Raw genomic sequence first — 19802 nt, 5'->3', positions numbered from 1 at the left:
GCCCAATGAGAAGAAGAGAGCAGCAGGAGAAACTGTTGAACACCATAGAAGCCCAAGTGTTATTTCTCCAGCCATTCTTTCCTCAATGAACTCTAAGCAAACAGTGAAAACCAAGATCTTGTTTAACCATCTAACGACTAACCCATTTAGTTTTGGAGAAACTAATGGTTGGAGAACGGTCCAACCATTATGGGTGCATAATGGGTGATTAACAGCATAAAGGCAAAACACATATGCTACCCTCTAATATCATTGTCTGAGGAAATGGCCTTCAAGGCTTTCCAGGAGGTCGATAGAATCAGGCCCATCTGGATTCGGGGGGGGGGGGGGGGGAAGGCTATGGGACAAGCATAACAGAAGCATCTTTGGTTCTACTAAATAACATTGTTTCACAAAGCAGACCTGCCACCTGAGGAGGGATGGGCAGAAACCACTGGGGTCAATTGATCCCACTAATAACTTGACCTTATGCAATGCAGGGCTTTAAAAATGACAAACAGAATCTTGAATAGCAGTCAAAAACCTACATAAAACATGGGCAGAGACATATAACTGAATATTATCAACATGTTGTTGATTCTTAGCCCTCTGCCAACAAATTACCTTGTCATCTGTTTCATATAGATGGTAAATTGGAAATTAGCTCTGGAGCACTTGCAAAATAGGATTAGGGCTGGTTATCTTTACCAGAACCAGAATCAATTTGAAAAGAGGAGGACCACCATGAAACTGTGTCCTGCACTCCCAGCTCCATGGGTCAGTTCAGAAGGATACCATGTTTAATGATACTGAAGGCTGTTGGAAGATCAAGGAGGCTTAGTACAGATACACAGCCCCATCTTAAACCTGCATAGATTATCCATTAAGTGGCTCTGTAATGTGGCTTGAAACCCCAATGAAAATAGCCCTGGAAATCTGTTTCTTTCATGTTCCTTTGAAGTTGCAAACCTATCACCACCTCAATAACTTATAAAAAGAAAAGATTGGATACTGGGCAAAGATTGTCCAGTACTGTTGAATGGTGTCTTGAGGAGAGGATGAATTACCACTTTCTTTAAAACAGTAGAATATGTCTCCAAGGTCACCTTAGAGGTGAGAGAGACATGGATCCAAACGTAAATGGCAGAAATCAGAGCCCCAATGTCTACTTCCTCAGTGACTTCCTTATGAAGTGACAAATGGTACACTGGAAATAGTAACTTCTTTTCTGATTTACATCAAAGATAAAAGTAGTTTTTAATATAATATGTCCCAAAATATTTAAAACTTGTTCTCAACATAATTTTCCATACTGAAAATTTTAATAAATTATTTCTGTTTTATTCAGGTGATTCTTCTGTTTCTGCTAATGTTCCTTTGGATTTATTCAGGAAACAGCCTTCTGGACTGCAAAGTTTTGCATTGAACAGCCAAATCCGCAATAATAGCTCTGCAGTAGGATCTGTGTCCGCAGAGGTAGTAAGTTTAAAATTACTTGAATTTTATTTTCTTGAATATATCCTGACCCTAGTCATTTGACTCATTATGCATATAATGATAAACTGTAGACAAAACAGTAAAGTATCCCATCTCAAGCCCATCAGAGGCCATAAGTTTGTATATGATTTTTTAAAAAGGGGTGCAACTGTGTTGACACTTACAGGTTTTTAGAATGATTTGATCTATTCCTTTTCCCCACAAAAGCCAGATATATTTTCAACTATCCTTACTTTAAGATGTTAAGTATTCTCTTTCTTTAGTTCTTGTACATAGAACCATCAGAAACCAAATCACTGCAAGTTCCTGCCAAGCTTCCTTTTGCAAAAGTAGAAAAGGATCGAACTGTGATGCCTTGTGGGACTGTGGTCACTACTGTAACTGCTGTGAAAGCCAAGACTGCGGTGGAAGGGAGATCATCTGTTCTGCATTCAGGTGAGAACCCAACAGGAAGTCTTCCTTGCTACAGTAACCTGATTTTTTTAAGACAAAATTCTATGCTAAAGTGTAAGACAGCATACAACTTCGATTGACTCACTATTTCCCAAACTTATTTGGCCATGGAACATTCTGGGACTGACGATATTAACAGACAATATGCAAGCTAGTTCTTAAAAAGGAGGGTTCTTTAGACTGAAAACAGTGATTAGATTGTTTTAAAAGAACATGTTCAACCTTTGAATCAATTAAAAATAGTAGTAATTGTTAGATCGGCGCGAATAGATCAGGCGAGAGGCTTGAATGGCTTTCAGCACTTTTTTATTTCTAAGCCTAAGCAATACGCTCTGCCAGCTGGGCTGCAGGAGCTCACCCTTTAAGGAGCTCTGGCAGACCAGCTGGCCAATAACAACAATTTAAACTTCCCATGGTTTGGCGAACCAATCCACAGGGACATGTAAATCTGGGCTATGTCTGTCTGTACGTAACACCCCTCCCCTCAAAGAATGAACAGTGTCCAATTCCCGGCCCACGTAGGTGACGTAGTTCTTCAGGTAGGCGGGGTGCGTTGGGTTTCTACTGGACCTGCACAGCTCACTTGTTCCTGGGATCTCGGTCAATGCGGTTGACCCTATAGTCTCTCTGGCTCCCTGGAATGGAAGCTCCTGGAACTCCCTGTACCGCAAGTCGAGTTAAAGCCTGGTTCCCTTGGTTCCTGTGGCCTCGTCTCTCCGCTGGATGCCTTCGACCCCAGATAAGTGACCACATATTATTCTTGGGCTGGAACATAGTTCACCTCGATGTCTGTGTGTCTGTGTCTGTGCTTGTTCTTGTTCGCCCGTCTTTCGACTGGTGGTTGTGCATGCTCCTCGGGGCGGAGACCCTGGTTGTTCGCAGTTCTGCCCTGGGTCTGCCTGTGCGGCCCAGTCATCTTGGTTCCTTAATTCTGAGTCCTCCAGGCAGTTTCTGAACTGGTTGATGTGTCTATCCCATCCTCCAGTTCCACTTGGTACGATTTGGGCCTGGTGACTATCCGGCCTCCTAGCCAGGTCGGGTATCCAGTACAATTATGTACAAATACCCAGTCGTTGATGCTGAATGCTTGGGTAGGCCAGCAGAGTCCAGAGGTGTTTCAGGGAGGTCATCGGGGTTGAACCTGTCGAACTGGGATCTCAGCCTCTTACACATTAACAGCTGGGCAGGGCTCTTGTTGGTGGTCACACTGGGGGTAATGTGTTGGGTTAGTAGGAACTGGTCTACCTTCTCCTGCTAATTCCCAGGGTCCATCTGGGTGGGGGTCTCCTTGATTAATCTCACCATCCATTTGGCCTGTCCACTGCTTGCTGGGTTGAAGGGTGCGATGAGGACATCCTGGATGCCCTGTTCTGCGAGGAACGCCTCCATGATCTTGGCAGTCAACTGGGGTCCATTGTTGGAGATCAGGACATCCAGCATCCTGTGAGTTGTGAAAAGCTGCCGTAGTGCTCGGATGGTGGCCTCTGCCATGGTGGTGGGCATGATGACAACTTCCAGCCATTTGGAATAGGTGTCCACACAATCAGGAACGTCTGGCCCTCCACTGGCCCGGTGAAGTCGATGTGTATTCATGACCATGGACCCTTGGCTGTCTCCCACTCCTGGGCTGGTGTCCTTGGCGGTGCTGGCCATGTTTCTTGGCAGGGTCTGCAGGTGGCCACCCGTTTGGTGATGTCCTTGTCCATGTTGAGCCACCAGATGTAGCTCTGGGCCAGTGCTTTCATGTGCAATATTCCTGGATGTTCCACATGTAGGGCTTCCAATGCTTGCCTCTGTAGCTTTTGGAGCACTATGACTCTTCCCCCCCATAGCAAGCATTCCTTAATGGTCGACAGTTTGGATTGCTTACTTTGGAAGTTCTTGAACTCTTTCTCCAGCTTCTCCTGTAGCCTGCAGCCAAGGCTTCCTTGTCAATTTGGCTGTAGTTCCGTTCTGCTGGTGACAAGGTCTTCAAGTAGTAGGCTATCGAGGCTTCTGACCCATCCGGCAGACGGTGGCTGAGAACAGCTCTGATGCCAAAAGGGGAGGCATCGCAGGTTATCAGGACTGGCAAAGTATGGTTGAATTGTATCAGGATGCTGTCGGAGGAGAGGAGGTCTTTTACTGCTGCAAAGACTCGGTCTTACTTCTGTTCCCAAGTCCACGGCATGGTCTTCCCTAGGAGCTTATGGAATGGTTCAGCATAAGTTGCATTCTGTTTCAAAACAATGCTATAAAACTGTAGCAATCTTAACAAGGCTTGTAATTCTGTCTTATTGGTCGAGATGGGGGTGTACTTATATTGCGTTCACCTTACTGTCTATGGGATGGATGCCCGACCTGTGTATGAGGTAGCCTAGGAATTCTACCTGCCTCACACCGATCTTGCATTTATCTGGGTTCACCTTGAGTCCCTTTTCCTGGAACCTCCCCAGTGTCTCATGTACATGTCCCATCAGTTGTTCTGTAGAGTACCCCAAGATGAATATGTCATTGAAGTATGGCACCCCCCCCCAAACTGACCCCAAACTGCAGCCTGGTACTTTTTTTTTTTGAGAATTTTTTTTATTTTTTTAGTTAAACCAAAAAAAAAAAACAAGAAAAAAAATCATCTTTCGTTACATCTTGTTGAAAGCGTATCGATTGGTTACAAATATATTCCGGGAGTTTCTTCCACAGTCCTTATACTTCATTCAAATCATGTTGTACATTTTAAGTCAAGAAAGAAAAGTTATGTATTTTACTATCCCTGTTCCATAATTCTCATTTGGTTACCATTGTTTAAACATGTTTTTATCTAGAATCATTTATATTAGAAGACACAACCACCTACTGGCGTTCATTTGCAATTTCAATAGATCTCCAATACCATTGCACCTTTATTATATATTCCAAAATTAATTCGGTTAAGTAAGATATCTAAGCATTCCCCCCCCCCTGTAACACACCTGTATGTATCATTAAATATTGTCCATTAACATTTCATTGTTATTATTGTAGTTAACTGAGGGTTATTTACTGATTATCTCACCTCTCCTCTCCAGGCCCACACAATATTATAACTTTATAACCGTCTTTAAACAATGATTTATTAATAAGATTTATAGGACTTTTCCCACAATCCCAAATTAGTTAATTATGTGCTAAGAAAATAAACATTAGACATCTAAGACAATCTAAGAGATATTAACATTTCTACTTGACAATCACCCAGAATGTACATTAGCATTTCTATGGCCTGGTTATTTATCCTAACTAGGATTATTATTTCTCTATTAGTATCATAGTGAATTTATGTTAATGGATAAACATTCAATGGTAATCTAAAAGTCTATAAGGTACTAAAATCTCTAAACTAGGTTTTTTCCATCAATTGGCATTATTAACCAGTATCTTTCCAGTAACAAAATGGTTCTTCATCTCTCACCAGTTGTTGTGTCAATTCTCTGTCCAGAACCTTTCCAGGGTTTAAGACTTCTCTCTGCACTTTGAAGATTAAACGATCTCTCATGTGGTTTTGTTGCCCTTGAGTTGTTATTAATGTAAGCTTAACTTTGGTTGTCAGGTTTGTTTCTGAATAGATTTGTCTTATTAACTCCATTTTTTTCGCTCTTTCTCTTTCTCCTGCATCTTGGAGTTTGGGATGAAGCACCAAATTATCAAAGTCACTTTTCCAGCTTCCCTTCTTTCCACCTTCACTCATGTTTACTCCATTTATAAGTTCATCTGAGTTCTTATTTTTGTTTTCTGTATTTTCATTCCTTCTTTAATTTCTGGGGCTGTAACCCCATCATCTTTTTTTGTGATACCCCATAGTCTGTCCCATTTCTTGTCAAATCTCTCAAGTCCTTCTGAGATGTTTTGAAGTCCAGCCAAAATGTTTTGAATTATCAAGTTTTCTTCATCTGAGTATTGCTCCATTTTTTAGTGTAAGGAAAAATATAAAGAAAAAGCAGGAAGAAGCATTTGGTACTATCTGCCTGTCACAGATTTTGAAGAATATATCTATTTTTATTTTAAGTCTTAGACAAATGTTCTTTTATGGTTTTCAAAGAAGAAGGGTTCTAAAGTTTTTTTTTCCTTTTCCAATTCTTGCCAAAATATTTTCCACAAACCACTATATGTGACCTTGGGTCTTTATCAGGTTTTAAAGAGACGTTCCAAACCCTTCTGTTGCACAGTCAGTGTAGTCAGATAAGGATGAACAAAGGAAACATTGTTGCAACAACAAAGGAAAAGAAGCTTCAAACTTGGGCTTCCAAGTGGCAGATTCAAAAAACCTCTTTCCTTAAGTATCTTTAATATAATATTGTAACAAGTAGAAGAAGAAATTTATTAAAATAAAAAGAGTTTTAATTTAAGCCAAAAAAGTTAAAGTAGTGAAGGGAAATAGAGAAAAAAAGATCCCTTCACCTCAAGCAGAAAAAACGGAAATGTTGCAATCACTCAATCCACAAAAGATCATTACAAGCAAGAGCAAAAAACTTTCTAAGGCAGTCTAATAGGGATTAAATACGCCACTTTGTTCTTGCTTAATGGACTAATTTAGCTTAAGAAAAGAGTTTCTTAGGGCAATCTTCTAAAAGAAAAGAAAAAAACCCTCACCAGGTGGAAACACTTTTATTTCTCTCTTTCTGGAGCCGTCTCCAACTATGTCAGCCGGGGGGGGGGGCGGTTTGCCGCCGGTTGGAAGCGCTTCCCTTGGGTCGATCAGGGACTTTGCGATGTTCCTGCGACCAGCAAGGTCTTGTCTTCCCAGTCACCATCTCTTTGGGACAGTTTACCTCCTGCCAGACAGGTCCAGGAGCAAAAGTGTCATCAGCAGATTCGAACAGTTGAATCCGCAAAATGTAACATTGCGATGTTGGCTCCTCCTCCCTCAGCCTGGTACATTTGAATGCCGTCCAATGGGACACTATTGTTTGTGCTTTTGCGGTGGCTTCGCCCACTGATAACTGTTGGTATGCTTGGGTAAGATCCAGTTTGGCAAAAACCTTCCTACTCCCTAGGGAATGCAACAGATGTTGCACCACTGGCACTGGGTATGCACTCCATTGGAGGGCTTTATTCAGTGTGCACTTAAAATCTGCGCAGAGGCAGATGGAACCATCTGGCATGATGGGGTGATTATGGGAGCCTCCCACGTGGCGTGGTTGATTGGCACTAGGATTCCTTGGGCAATTAGCTTGTCTAGTTGCTCGTCCACTTTGGGCCATAGATAAGGTGACCAGATTTTCAGATTGCCAAACAAAATTTTGATCACATGACCATGAGGATGCTGCAATGGTCGCTAAGTGTGAAAAATGGTCGCAACGGTCGCTAAGTGTGAAAAATGGTCATCAGTCACTTTTTTCAATGCCATTGTAACTTTGGTCACTAAATGTTTTCCCCCTCCTCGAGACACCTCACTTCTTCCTTCATTCCTCTTGCTTATCTACCTTCACCTTATCCATCTTCTGCTCTTTCCCTCTCTTCCTTCCTTTCTCTTTCCATCCTCTCTTCTTTCCTCATTCACTCCCTTCCTCCTTTTCTCTTCCTTCCTCCTTCCATTCTTTCAGCTTCATTTCTTTTGCCTATCTACCTTCTCTGTCTTTCTGCTCTTTCCATTTCTCTCTTCCTCTTCGCTTCTGTTCCTTCCTCCTTTTCTCCTTTCCTATTTCTTCCTTCTTCCTTCCTTCTGCCTATCTACCTTCACCTTCTCTGTCTTTCGGCTCTTTCCCTGTCTTCCCCTTTCCTCCCTCCCTCCCTTCTTTCCTTTCTAGTTCCATTTTTTCTTCTTTCCTCTCTCCCTCCCTTTTTCTTTCTTCCTTCCTTCCTCCTTCTTCTTGCCTATCAACTTCATCCTCTTGGTCTTTCTGCTCTTTCCCTATCTTCCCTCTCTACTCCTTTTCTTCCTACCTCCTTCCCTCTTTTCTCCCTCCCTTCTTCTTTTTCTTCCTTTCTTATTCCATCTTCCTCCTTCTCCTTCCATTCTTTCTCCTTCCATCCATCTTTTCTCCTTCCATCTTCTCCCCCCTCCCTACTTCTTTTCCTTCCCCCCTCCCTCCTTCCTTCCTCTCCTTCCCTTTCTCGCACACAGGAAGGGGAGGGGGCGGCTTTCTAGTCGCTTTCACAGCATAATTTCTTTATCTAACTTTTAAAAAACTGTGTGCAAATCAAACTTGAGATTTTCATAACCTGCGAAGCACCAAGTTATTATCTTCTGTTGTTGTTACAAATTCGCAGCTACTCCATTCTTTCCGATAGGGAACTGCATTTCCCAAGATGCCTCAGGTCCTCAAAGCGCTGAACGCGGTTTTGCAATTGACTCCAGCGAGGCCTGGTAGCCGCCACCGGGGGTGGCTGTCACTGACGGCGGAGCAGACGCGCCCAGTTTATTACTGCTTCCAGGGATTGAAACGGACGAGGGAAGCGGCGGTGGCAGACGTCGGACGTCGGCAGAGACTGTAATGCCCGCTCGGGCGAGGTGCGGAGGAAGAACGGAAGGTCCCTCCTGCCCACGACGACGGCTCCAGCCATGGATGAGCAGGCTGGCCCTGGCATCTTCTTCAACAACAACAACAACAACGCGCTGCTCTTGCCGCTACCTCCGGGTGGGAAGCAATCACGCCTCGCAGACTCGCTTCCCACTGCAGCACACCTGTGCTGCGGTGGGAAGCGAGTCCGCGAGGCATAGTTGCTTCCCACCCGGAGGTGGCGGCAAGAGCAACGCGTTGTTGTTGGGGCCAGCCTGCTCGTCCATGGCTGGAGCCGTCGTCGCAGGCGGGAGGGACCTTCCGTTCTTCCTCGCACCTCGCCCAAGCAGTCATTACAGTCGCTGCCAACGTCCGACGTCTGCCACCGCTGCTTCCTTCGTCCGTCTCGATTACTGGAAGCAGTAACAAACTGGGCACATCCGCTCCGCCGTCAGCGCCCTGGCAGCCACCCCGGGCTCTGGAAGAGGCGGAGGTAAAGAAGGCAGCGGCGGCAGCGGCGGGAGGACCCGCAACTCGCTTCCCACCACAGTACAGGCGCCGCCAGCGGGCTTGCTTTGCTGAACACGGGGGCGACTGACACTAGTTTGAGCGGCCGCGGCCGGCACAAACTACCGTCAGTCGCTCCATGCTCATCAAAACAAGTCTGGGGAGGTCCTTTGCTAAAAGGGCCACAGTTCCCCATTCCTGTTCTAAAAAAGCATCAAGGAGTGAGACCACATGGAGGTACTGCTCAGCACACACTCAGCTCCGCTAGCTAGTCCCAGCAAGTAACATTAGGCAAAGGGGCAGAATAGCCCGACTTTAACTTGCTTCTTTGACAACTCTTCTGTCCCGAAGAACAGGAGAAAAGAGTCTGGAATTTAGCCCGGCCATCATCCTTCTGCATTACAGACATACGAATCCGCAGGAAAGCGATAATAACGCACTGAGCATTAATCTCGTGGAGACTCCAGAGAACACCAGGGCTACGGAAGAAGGCAAAAGATGCTCCGAAGCAAATCACCTTTCTCCTCTCGGCACTCACCATTGCTGCGCTCAATATTAATCAATAAGCCAGGCTGAAGGCACTTGTAAATGTTGGAATCCATACTAAACTGCCAGAGAAATCTCAAGACGCCTGCAAACTAGCCCGCTACCGCACAAGAGCACTCAACCACTGCCACCGTTTTGAATGGGGCACGCCGAAAAGGCTGCCGGGAAACAATGTCCGTCCAGAGACTTCGACGTTTGCAGAACTACATCTCCCAGCATGCAGTGGGAGCTCCTCGCGTTGTCCACTTTAAAATTACATTTCCGAGAGGCTTGGGAGCAGAAGATGGTAAAATCGATTCAAATCTGATGCAGGCAGTTCAAAAAGTGGTAGTCCTTCTCAGGGCGGCCCGCCCAACTCCACAAAGGGGGAGAAGGAGAGGAGGGCCATCTCCTCCCCCCAGCCGCCCTACTGTGGAGGGAGAAAGGCTAGTGGAGGAGGTGGGGCGGGGGGGAAGCCAGCCCATGGCGGCTACTGCCAGCCCGCGGCCACCCTAGGCGAGAGGTCCATCTCCGCATCCACATGTGGAATTTGCTTTGCCTGGGCAGCCGCGGGAGGCGGAGCTGGCAGCTATGCACTGGGCCGGGTGGCAGAACCGGGAGGGGGCGGCAGGGGTTGCTGGCATCGCAGCGCGAGCTGCCGAGTCACTCGGCGCACCCCGCTGTGACTGGCGGGGATGGCGATGAAAGCTCGGGCTCCGCTCCTCCGTCTGGGGCTGCGGCTAACGGGGTGGCCAAGCGCTTTCCTCAAAAACGGCACTTCCCACGACCTCCCGTCCCTCCCCGCAACTCCCCAGATTTTGGAAGCTGGGTGTGTGTGGAAGGCGGGGGTGCAGGGGGGGGGAAGGAAAATGCAGAGACCGGCAGCGGAGAAACAACATTGCTGTAGCAAACAGAGCTGGCGACTGGGTTTTCGCTAGAACAATGTTTCTCCGCTGCCGGTCTCTGCATTTTCCTTCCTCCCCCCGCACCCCCGCCTTCCACACACACCCAGCTTCCAAAATCTGGGGAGTTGCGGGGAGGGACGATCTTCTTCCCCTCTCTCAGGTTGCCCGGTCCCCCCCCCCAAGTTCCTCTCATGAGTAGCTCACAAGGGAAGGCCTTCCCTTCCCTTGCTAAAGGCCGCCGCCGCCCAGCCGAAGCGGCGAAGCCTCTCGATTCCCACCGGCACCGCCGGAATTACTCACCAGGGCAGTGCAGCAAAAGCAAATGGCGAAGGTGAAATGAAATGGAGACTCGTGAGAGTTGCGACTCACGTGGCATGCTTAAGCGGACTCCAGCCAGTCAGTGAGCTGGCTGGGATGGAAAACTTTAAGCACGCTGCGTGTGTGCTTAAAGTTTTCCATCCCAGCCAGCTCACTGATTGGCTGGAGTCCAGGCCAATCAGTGAGCGGCAGGCTGGGCTGGCTTAGATTTTTAGTGTAGATAGAATAGATGGGGGAACGGAACGAGCGAGCTAGCGGCAGCTGATGATGGGCGGGGGAGCCAGCGAGCACCAAAATAAAGCAGGGTTTTTTGAGAACGGCCCGGGACGCGGGAAAAATTATGAAAAGTCATGCCTGTCCGGCCAGATGAGGGACGTCTGGTCACCCTAGCCATACAGCAAAGGGGACCCTTCAGCGTTTTAGCCTGATGGGGTTCACATGGGGGTCTAGGTTGAATGAGATGGATTTCTCCGTATATTTACCTAGGCCCCCATCGGAGATGTCTGCGAATTCCGCCAGCAGTCGGTCCATGTCATTGGTGGTGATCTGATGCAGCCCTGTGATGTCCAGTCCTAGGGGCTTGAACCATTCTACTCCCAGCAGGGATGGTTGGTTGCTTGCGACAACTGTGAAGGGTAGGCAGCCCTTGAACTCATGGAACGCCACCTTGATTTCCATTCTGCCCAGTACCTGGATCCACTTTCCTTGGTAGTCGTTTAAACTGATATTTGGTGGCTTGAGGTGCTTTCTGCTGGCGGTGAGGTTCAGTTTCTTGATCATTTGCCAGGACACAATGGTGAAGTATGATCCTGTGTCTAGCTCCATTTTGCACAGTCCCCCTTCAGTGGTCACAGTGGTGTGGTATTTCTCTCCCTCAGAGGTGTCTGAGTGCCCTACGGTGGTGTGGTTAATTTCTCTGGAGGTTTAGTATTGGTCCTCCCAGCACCTGTTCCGCTGATGGCTGGCTCTTGGGTTGTTAGGTCTTCCTGGCGGTGCCGTGGGCTTGGGCTGGAACGGGGTGGGGTAGGTTGCTCTGCAGGCCTCGCCGATGTGACCCTTTTTCTGGCACTGGCGGCAAATTGCCTCTCGGAAACGGCAAGCCATTCTTATGTGAAACTCCATGCAGCCAAGACAACGGGGCTGCCTACCTTCCAAGTCTCGGGTTCAGGCACCTGTCCGGGTAAATGTCGTGGATGGCATTGGCGTGGTCCCACTCCTCATCATATTCTGGGACTTCGGTGGACCAGTCAGGCTCTCTGTATGTGTGGTGCACTCCGCTGGTCTTCCTGATGTCTGCCGCTGAGTTGTCTGATGATTCCACAGCCCTTGCTTCTTCCACCACATCCTTAAATGAGACCCCTCTCCTGATCAGTAGTTTCTTCTGTAGGGTGAGGTCTCTCATGTCCAGGATGATTTGGTCTTTCATCATCTCTTCTGCTCTGTGAATTCGCACTTGGTGGTGATTTACCTGAGGCTGGCAACAAAATCGTTCACTGTCTCCCCCTCCTGCTGGCGCCGGTGGTAGAATTCGTTTTGGCTTACATGGGAGTGGCAGATGGGGCATAGTGGTCTCCTAGGGCGTGTTGCAGGGTTGTTCATGACACGGATTCCACATAGGCTGGGGCGATCAGCATCTGTGCCATCTTGTATATCTTGGTGCCACAGTACTTGAGAAACAATGCCTGCTTCCTGTTGTCCAGCAGGTTTTGGTAATCGTTTGCCTCCAGGAACATTCTGAATCACCCCATATATGTGTGCCAGTCCTCAGTATGTGGGTCGAAGATTGCTGGTGCTGGGGATGTCTGTGATGCCATCTTGTGCTGGTCGTCTCAGGGTTCTCTTGTTGTAAGATGGCCGCGGTTGCCATGAGGTGGGTTCTCAGGTCCCTTTGTCCTTCGTTGCCAATGTTAGATCGGTGCAAATAGAGCAGGTGAAAAGCGCAAATGGCTTTCAGCACTTTTTTATTTCCAAGCCTAAGCAATATGCTCTGCCGGCTGGTCTGCCGGAGCTCGCTCTTTAAGGAGCCCCGGCAGACCAGTTGGCCAATGACAGCAATTTAAACTTCCCGCAGTTTGGCGAACCAATCTGCAGGGACATGCAACTCTAAGCTACGTCTGTCCGTATATAACAATAATGAACCTCAAATAGCCTTATATTCTACCTTTTAACAACTACTTCACTTTTGTATATAATAGAAGTAATTGATTATTTCTTTCTTTGCACAAAATATTTTAAATGGGATTAGTGTTTTGGCTTCTGTAGTTGCTTCTTTCACACAGTGTGAAAATCTTGTTTCACATAAATGCAGTGAACAATTGTCCGTCCCTCCAACCTGCCTGCCTGCCTGCCTGCCTACCTACCTACCTACCTACCTACCTACCTACCTACCTACCTACCTACCTACCTAATTACCTATCTACCTACCTACCTACCTACCTACCTACCACTTTTGTTGTATGGGAACAGAACTAGTAGACACACACACACATTTATTTATTTATTTATTTATTTATTTATTTATTTATTTATTTATTTATTTATTTATTTATTTATTTATTTATTTATTTATTTATTTATTTATTTATTTATTTATTTATTTATTTATTTATTGAATTTATTGAATTTATTGAATTTATATTGTTGCCTATTCGCACATGGAGACTCAAGAGGGCTTACAGAATAAAAAAGGATTATAATATACAATACAATAATCACCCCCACCTGACAATATCAGATCACATGAGCCATTTAATGGGCTCCATCCCACTCTGGGTTCTCCAGGCCTGCTGGCAGAACCAGGTCTTCAGTGCCTTCCGAAAGAGTGGGGGCCATTGTAATCTCTAGGGGAATGATGTTTCAGGGAGAGGGAGCCACCACGGAAGGCCCAGAAGGCCTTCTTCTGGGTCCCACAAGGTGTATCTCCCTAGGGGATGGGACCCACAACATTCCCTGCCTTCCTGCTCTGATGGGTCGGGTAGATGTGACTGGCAAGAGACTGTCCCTCAGATAAACTGGTCCCAAGCCATGAAGGGCTTTAAGGTGACAACCAGCACCTTGAATTGCACCTGGAAGCAAATAGGCAGCCAATGCAGTTGAAGTCCGGACATCTTCAAGTTGCCAAGGTTGAGAAACACTGCTCTAAGCACTGCGAGAGGGAGGACACAGCATCACTTAACTCAAAATAGGCCAAGACATACAGCTGAGTATCATCAGCATATTGGTGATACCTCAGTCCATGGTGATGGATGATATCACCCAGCAGCTTTATATAAATGTTGAACAGGAACGGAGAGAGAACTGAGCCTTGCGGACCCCTGCAAAGCAGTGGGCAAGGACTGGATCTCTCCCCTACTATCAACACTGACTGAGAGCAGCTGCAGAGGAAGGAAGTGAACCAGGATAGCACAAGGCCTCCCATTCCCATCACCTGAAGCCATTCCAGGAGAATACCATGGTCGATGGTATCGAAAGCTGCCGAGAGATCAAGTGGAGCAAGAATGAATGTACTATCCCCATCCCGCTCCTGCCAGAGTTCATCAAAAAGTGTGACCAATGCTGTTTCTGTCCCAAATCCAGGCCTGAATCATGACAGGTAGGGGTCAAGATAATTCATTATATCCAGAAACTTCTGGCGCTTCCGGGCAACCACCTTCTCAACAACCTCCCCCAAAAAGGGAAGATTGGAGAGGGGCCAGAAATTATCCAACAGGGTGGAATCCAGCGATGGCTTCTTAAGAAGAGGGCAGACCACAGCCTCTTTAAAGTGCTGGTCCACTATCCCCTCCTGTAGGGAAGTGTTAATCACCACCAGAGTCCATCTGCCTGTCACTTCCCAGGAAGCTTTTGCAAGGCAGGAGGGACATGGGTCTAAAACACATATGCTTGTGAGCATTCTGTCCACTTCCTCAGGAGCAACAGGATCAAACTGTTCCCAGATAAGGGAGCGAGAACCTGCCTCAGGGGCTTCCACTAGACCAGCAACCATGCCAGCATCTAACTGGGAACAAAGTTGAGCAATTTTGTCTTCCAGAAAATCCATAAATTCCTCAGCGTGCCCCTTCAGGTGGACCTCAATCTCCTCCTTCCCCAGGAGGCGACTCACCTTAAAGAGGGTTGCTGGATGATTATCTGCACATGCAATTAGTGTGGAGAAGTAACACAGTATGAATCACCACCAGGTAGACCTTAATAGCAGCTCTTACCCATGTTCAATCAAGTTCATCCCATGTCATATAAAATTAATAGGGTACCTATTAGCTCTGTTCCCATAGAACAAAAGTGCTGAATTGCCTTGATTATTTTACATAAAGCAGCAGGCTTTAGTAGAATTGTAGAATGATCCATAGTTAATATTCTACCATGACTTCTCCATATTAGTACTATCAAATGCATTAGTTCAAATTGTTTTTTTTTTCAGTATCAGTAAAATAATATTCAATTTTCAGAATTACTATAAATAGGAGACATATTGTGTACCTATTTGTATAATCTTGCAAGTTAAACATTGGAAAAATAAGTTTCAGATGACTAAACGAAATCCAACATCATTCAGTTTCTTTGCTGATATGCTGGCCACTAATTCTGTTTGGGACAGTTGCCCATCTCCTCAGTCAAATCTTGAAGATGCATGGAAAATTGCGAAGGAACAAAGATTTCCCCTCATGCTTCACTAATGATTAACTATGCAGTTAAAATTGCAGCAATAAATAAAATACAGGACAACAGTAGTAGTAATAAGCTAGTTATTAATTCTTACACATAAGTCTTTTTTAAAGATTTGTTTAAAATCCCTTCCAAGCATGATACTAAATTAACTATGCTGTTCAGAACAAACAGATGTTGTATGCTGTATTGTGAATGTAGCTTCAAAACAAAAATAAGAGTGAAAAATATGTGCTGTGAGAAAGAAATACAAACAGTAACTGTGTGGTTTGACTGCCTTATAAATGGTTCTCTATCTCTTGAATTTTTAGGCAGTGTATGCTCATATTCCATAAAGTATAATGTTTTTAAAAAAATCTGAAATGAAGTAGGGAATAGATTGGAATTATTCATTACAATAATTAATAGTTTGCTTAATGGTTTGCTGAACATTTTGTTGAATGAATATATATTATGCTGTATATACCCTGCTTTAAGCTAAGTCAAAGCAAACAATTAACATTATGGCTTAGTACAGTAAAGTTTTTTTTAATGGTCTAATTATCAGATCTATGTATTTAATTTCTTATCTATTTGTCAAAGGTGAATGTTTTGCTGGGTTTGTCCTTTATAATGCATAAATGAAACAATAAACAAGCTATTTTATCTAATAGTTTCCCCAGTGCAAAGTCCTGCTAAACTGAAAGGGATAGAAAAGGATTTATCCATTCAAGCAATCCATTGTCAGAATGTTTCAGTAAGCAAGGCTTTATCTTCCTCCGATACTGGTGAGTTTGGGTTTTCTTTAGCAATGTATGGGACAATCTTCAGACAGTGGTATTCTAATGAACTCATATCAAGCAAACATTCAGCTGGCATATGATCAGTGATGGGTTGCAGGCGGTACGCCCCAGTAGGGGCATACCAGAGCCTACCCGGAGCATTGGGTACTGTTCCAGTATGGTGCTCCGGAGGACCCATCCGCCCGAGCGCCGTACTGTGATTTAAAGCTGCCGGCACTTCTGTGCATGCTCATGGCACGTACAGTGCCTGCGTGACGCTCCACCAAGCAACTGGAGTGTCGTGGAGGCTTGCGGAAGCATCATTTCCATTGTGCCCATGTGCGCACGCACCATGTGCGTGCATGTGGGTTACGCCAGGGCTGTTCCAACCATACTGGTTGGTTTTTAGGGTCAATCTATATAACTGGTCTTGAATTGGAAGACACTGAGTTATGTTAGTCCTCCCCCCCCCCTCCAAATGCTTGTTTTGATACTATGGCTTACTTCACACAGAATAATGATAAGCCTGATTTCTATATATGCCATACGTGCCAAGGTGAACAATAATACTTAAACTTAACAGAGTCACAAAAATTGAGCAATTTGAATTGGAAAGGAATATCTAGTGACTCATTCTTCCTTTTATGAAAAAAAAATACTCTAAAAGTTCACTACATTTTCTACGACATCATAATCTTCCACTAAGAGAGTTATAGTTATGATAATGCCATAGGAGATATGAAATATCAATGAACTGCTTCTATGTAGTATGAAGAAAATACTACTACTCAAATCTGCTCCTTTGAGAAATAGCTATAGAGATTCTATCAGATTTCTTAAGAATTTGTCATGTGCTATTTTTTTCTTTTTACACAGTTTATGCTATGTCATAAACACAGGAATTTTTGCCCCTATTTCTAAATATTTCTTTTAAGCTACTATCCACATTGAAACCAGGGAATAACGATAAATGCATCCATTATATATATATATATCCCTGTTTGTCAATGTTTTTTAAAAAGGAAAAACTAGAAAAATGTGCATTCCATTTTAATCTCTGGTATTTAGTTATAAGAAACTGGTTGATAGAATCTGAAAAGCAAATCTGCCTCTGAAGTGCTTAGGACTAATTTGATATGAAGCTGTTTATATATAACCTATACTGTTCACATGGTGTATTTTGAGTGCATGTATATTTAAATTTTGAATTGCCTCTATTGATGAAATGCAAGCAAAATCCTCAGAACTGTTTCTTGAAATACAAAGCAATGGAAAAATATTGCTTTAGTTTTTAAAGAATTGCAATTTAATTTAAAGAATACATTTCTATTAAGGCATTTTTCCTTGATTCTGTATTGTTCACTTGATTATTTTATCTAGTCATTCTCTTATTTATGTTTTTATTTTGGCAGAGTTACTGGTGTTGAGTGGCACAGATCCTGTGGCTGAAGTAGCCATTCAACAGCTCAGTGAATCTGCAAAGCAAAAGTTCAAATCTCCCAGAAAAAAAAGCACCATCATAATATCAGGGATTTCAAAGGTACAAAATAATCATGATTTTTTTTGTTTAATGAATTTAAGATCAGTTTTTTCCTACTAAAACATCTTTAAAAAACTCCCCGCTGAACTTATATGCTATTTTGCAGTTTAATTTCTAGACTAAGGCATGGTTTCCCAGAGAAGAAAAGACATTTCTTATGAATACTGCAAGCATCAGAAATATTAAGTTTTTCATGTCATGCAGTAAAAACAATAATTTGTGCTTCTCTTTACTTAGGGTAAAAAGCATGGTCAATAGAATCAGGCAGTGTATAAATGTAATGAGTTAATTAATTAAAATTTGTCTAGAACTGAAGAGAAAGTATTTTTTCAAGCTTGCACAAAACAACTTCTAATTTTATTATTGAAATCTGTGATGTAACACCTATGGCACTTTGGTGATATTAAAGACCCTCCCAGCAGTCATTGGCTGGTACTGTCAAAATATCCTGGCTACTGAGAAAATAATGTCTGCAGTAGAATTAGTGTTACAGATGGAAATGAGCACTTCACTACACTTTAGATGCTTCTGGATTGAAAGGATTAGTCAGCTATAAACTGTTGCCCAGGGGACACCTGAATATATTAAGAACATATATTCTTTAGAGAGGTTTCCTTTCACGTCTCCTTTCATGTCATTCGTACAGTACAGCTGCTCTTTTTGTCCTATCAGTGTACAATTGAGGACCTCATGGTGGTGTGGCAACACAATTAAAGTTGCTAGTTCCTGGGCAAGACTTGTTTAAGTTATACATATTTTAATCTTGTATTTTATATGTAAATTTTCATGTTATAGAGTATGCCTCATTTTAATTGTGATGCTTCTGACACAAATAAACAAAGTAGAATTAGTTCAAACATATCAGGTATTGCACTGAATATGAAAGGATAATTTGGCCTCAAAATTTTTTCATAGAAGTAGCCGCATGAACAGAAATTAGAAGAGATCCCAAGTTGCAGTATACTAAGACATGTAGAGCCTGAATATAGATATTTAAAAGAAGAGAATGCGAAGTGAATTCAGAAATGAGTAGGTATGACAAAAAATGGGGGGAAGAAGAAAGGGCCATTGAAGAAAGAGAGGAGACCTGCAGCTGAAGCTGAGAACCAAATGATCCTGGACAAAAGGTTATGTAGACCCCAGGGCAAAAAGTGCCACATGCTGTGGACGAGAAGGAAAAGAACAGGGAAAAATCCTTAAGGAGGCAAGATCCAATTCCTAAGAAATGCTGTACCACTTGATGGTCTTGCAGAAGAAGAAATCAAGCAGATTTTAACCACTTCTATTCCAGCCCAATGATTAGGGATCCATGGGTATGTATTTCCAAATAGGCTCACTGCCCCATTATGTACGATTTTATAAAAGAAATATTTGTATTAAATTTTACTTTAAATGTTAATTCAAACAGTATGAAGAATGTGGGGAAAAATAAACATGGTTATGAAATTAAAGAAAACACACTTTTTATTCCAAAGCATGTCCAAGTGTGCATGGTATAACATTGCCACAAATACTTTAAGCGTATCTAAAAATTATTTTTGGTCCTAATTTTATTCCAAACTAATGGTGTTTTGCTTGTGGTATTTGTTTTTTCATATTTCAGACTAATTTATCTCAGGACAGCAAAACTGCACTAATGATGGACTATGCAGCAGCCATGGATGGCTCCTGTAAACAAGATGATACTTTTAGTTTTGAAGGGTGTCTTGCACAATCCCCTTCTGATGAAAAAGTATCACTTGCTGCCTCCCAAACGATATCTGCCCTTGAAGAACCCCAGGAACACAGCCATGGTGCCTGGACCTTAGATGACAGCCACCATCAATGGCACAACAATGCACTACTAGACCAAGACTGTGATAAGATATCAGGGAGCTCTGTAAGCATCTCAGAATCTGAAATTGTGAAGAAGTCCAAAGGTATGAATATTTTCTATTAAAGGGGTATCAATGTCATAGCCTTCTCCAGTCAGCTATGGCCTTTTATGACTTGTGGACTTCAATTCCCAGAATGCTGGCTCAGGAATTCTGGGAGTTGAAGTCCACAAGTCCTAAAGGGCACCATAGTTCCCCATCTCTGTTCTAGGCATCTTTGGAATTCCAGTCCAAAACTTTTTAGAGTGCCAGAAGTGGGAAGCTGTTCTAATTAGTCTTGTATTTAAACCACAAAATATTATTAAGCCTTGGGCACACTTAGAAAA

At 43.9% G+C, this 19802-nt stretch overlaps 1 protein-coding gene across 2 annotated transcripts in view; it reads left to right on the top strand.

Annotated features, from left to right (window-relative positions):
- The window catches only part of C2CD2 (C2 calcium dependent domain containing 2), a 46625-nt gene that overhangs the window by 20957 nt on the left and 5866 nt on the right, over nucleotides 1–19802 (top strand). Inside the window, exons 9-13 of one of the 2 annotated variants that reach the window (XM_014061939.2) lie at nucleotides 1328–1458; nucleotides 1740–1911; nucleotides 15955–16068; nucleotides 17475–17602; nucleotides 19206–19521. In XM_014061939.2, the coding sequence (XP_013917414.2) occupies nucleotides 1328–1458; nucleotides 1740–1911; nucleotides 15955–16068; nucleotides 17475–17602; nucleotides 19206–19521 (861 nt within the window). The remainder of the gene's footprint in view (nucleotides 1–1327; nucleotides 1459–1739; nucleotides 1912–15954; nucleotides 16069–17474; nucleotides 17603–19205; nucleotides 19522–19802) is intronic. The other variant, XM_014061940.2, reaches the window with a different exon arrangement.

The sequence above is a fragment of the Thamnophis sirtalis genome, unplaced genomic scaffold (genome assembly GCF_051295495.1).
Source record: "Thamnophis sirtalis isolate CommonGarterSnake01/CBP01778 unplaced genomic scaffold, rThaSir2_p1.2 scaffold_8, whole genome shotgun sequence".
Taxonomy (NCBI): domain Eukaryota; kingdom Metazoa; phylum Chordata; class Lepidosauria; order Squamata; family Natricidae; genus Thamnophis; species Thamnophis sirtalis.
The sequence above is the reverse complement of the archived record's forward strand: the minus strand, read 5'-3'. Positions and strand labels throughout refer to the sequence as shown.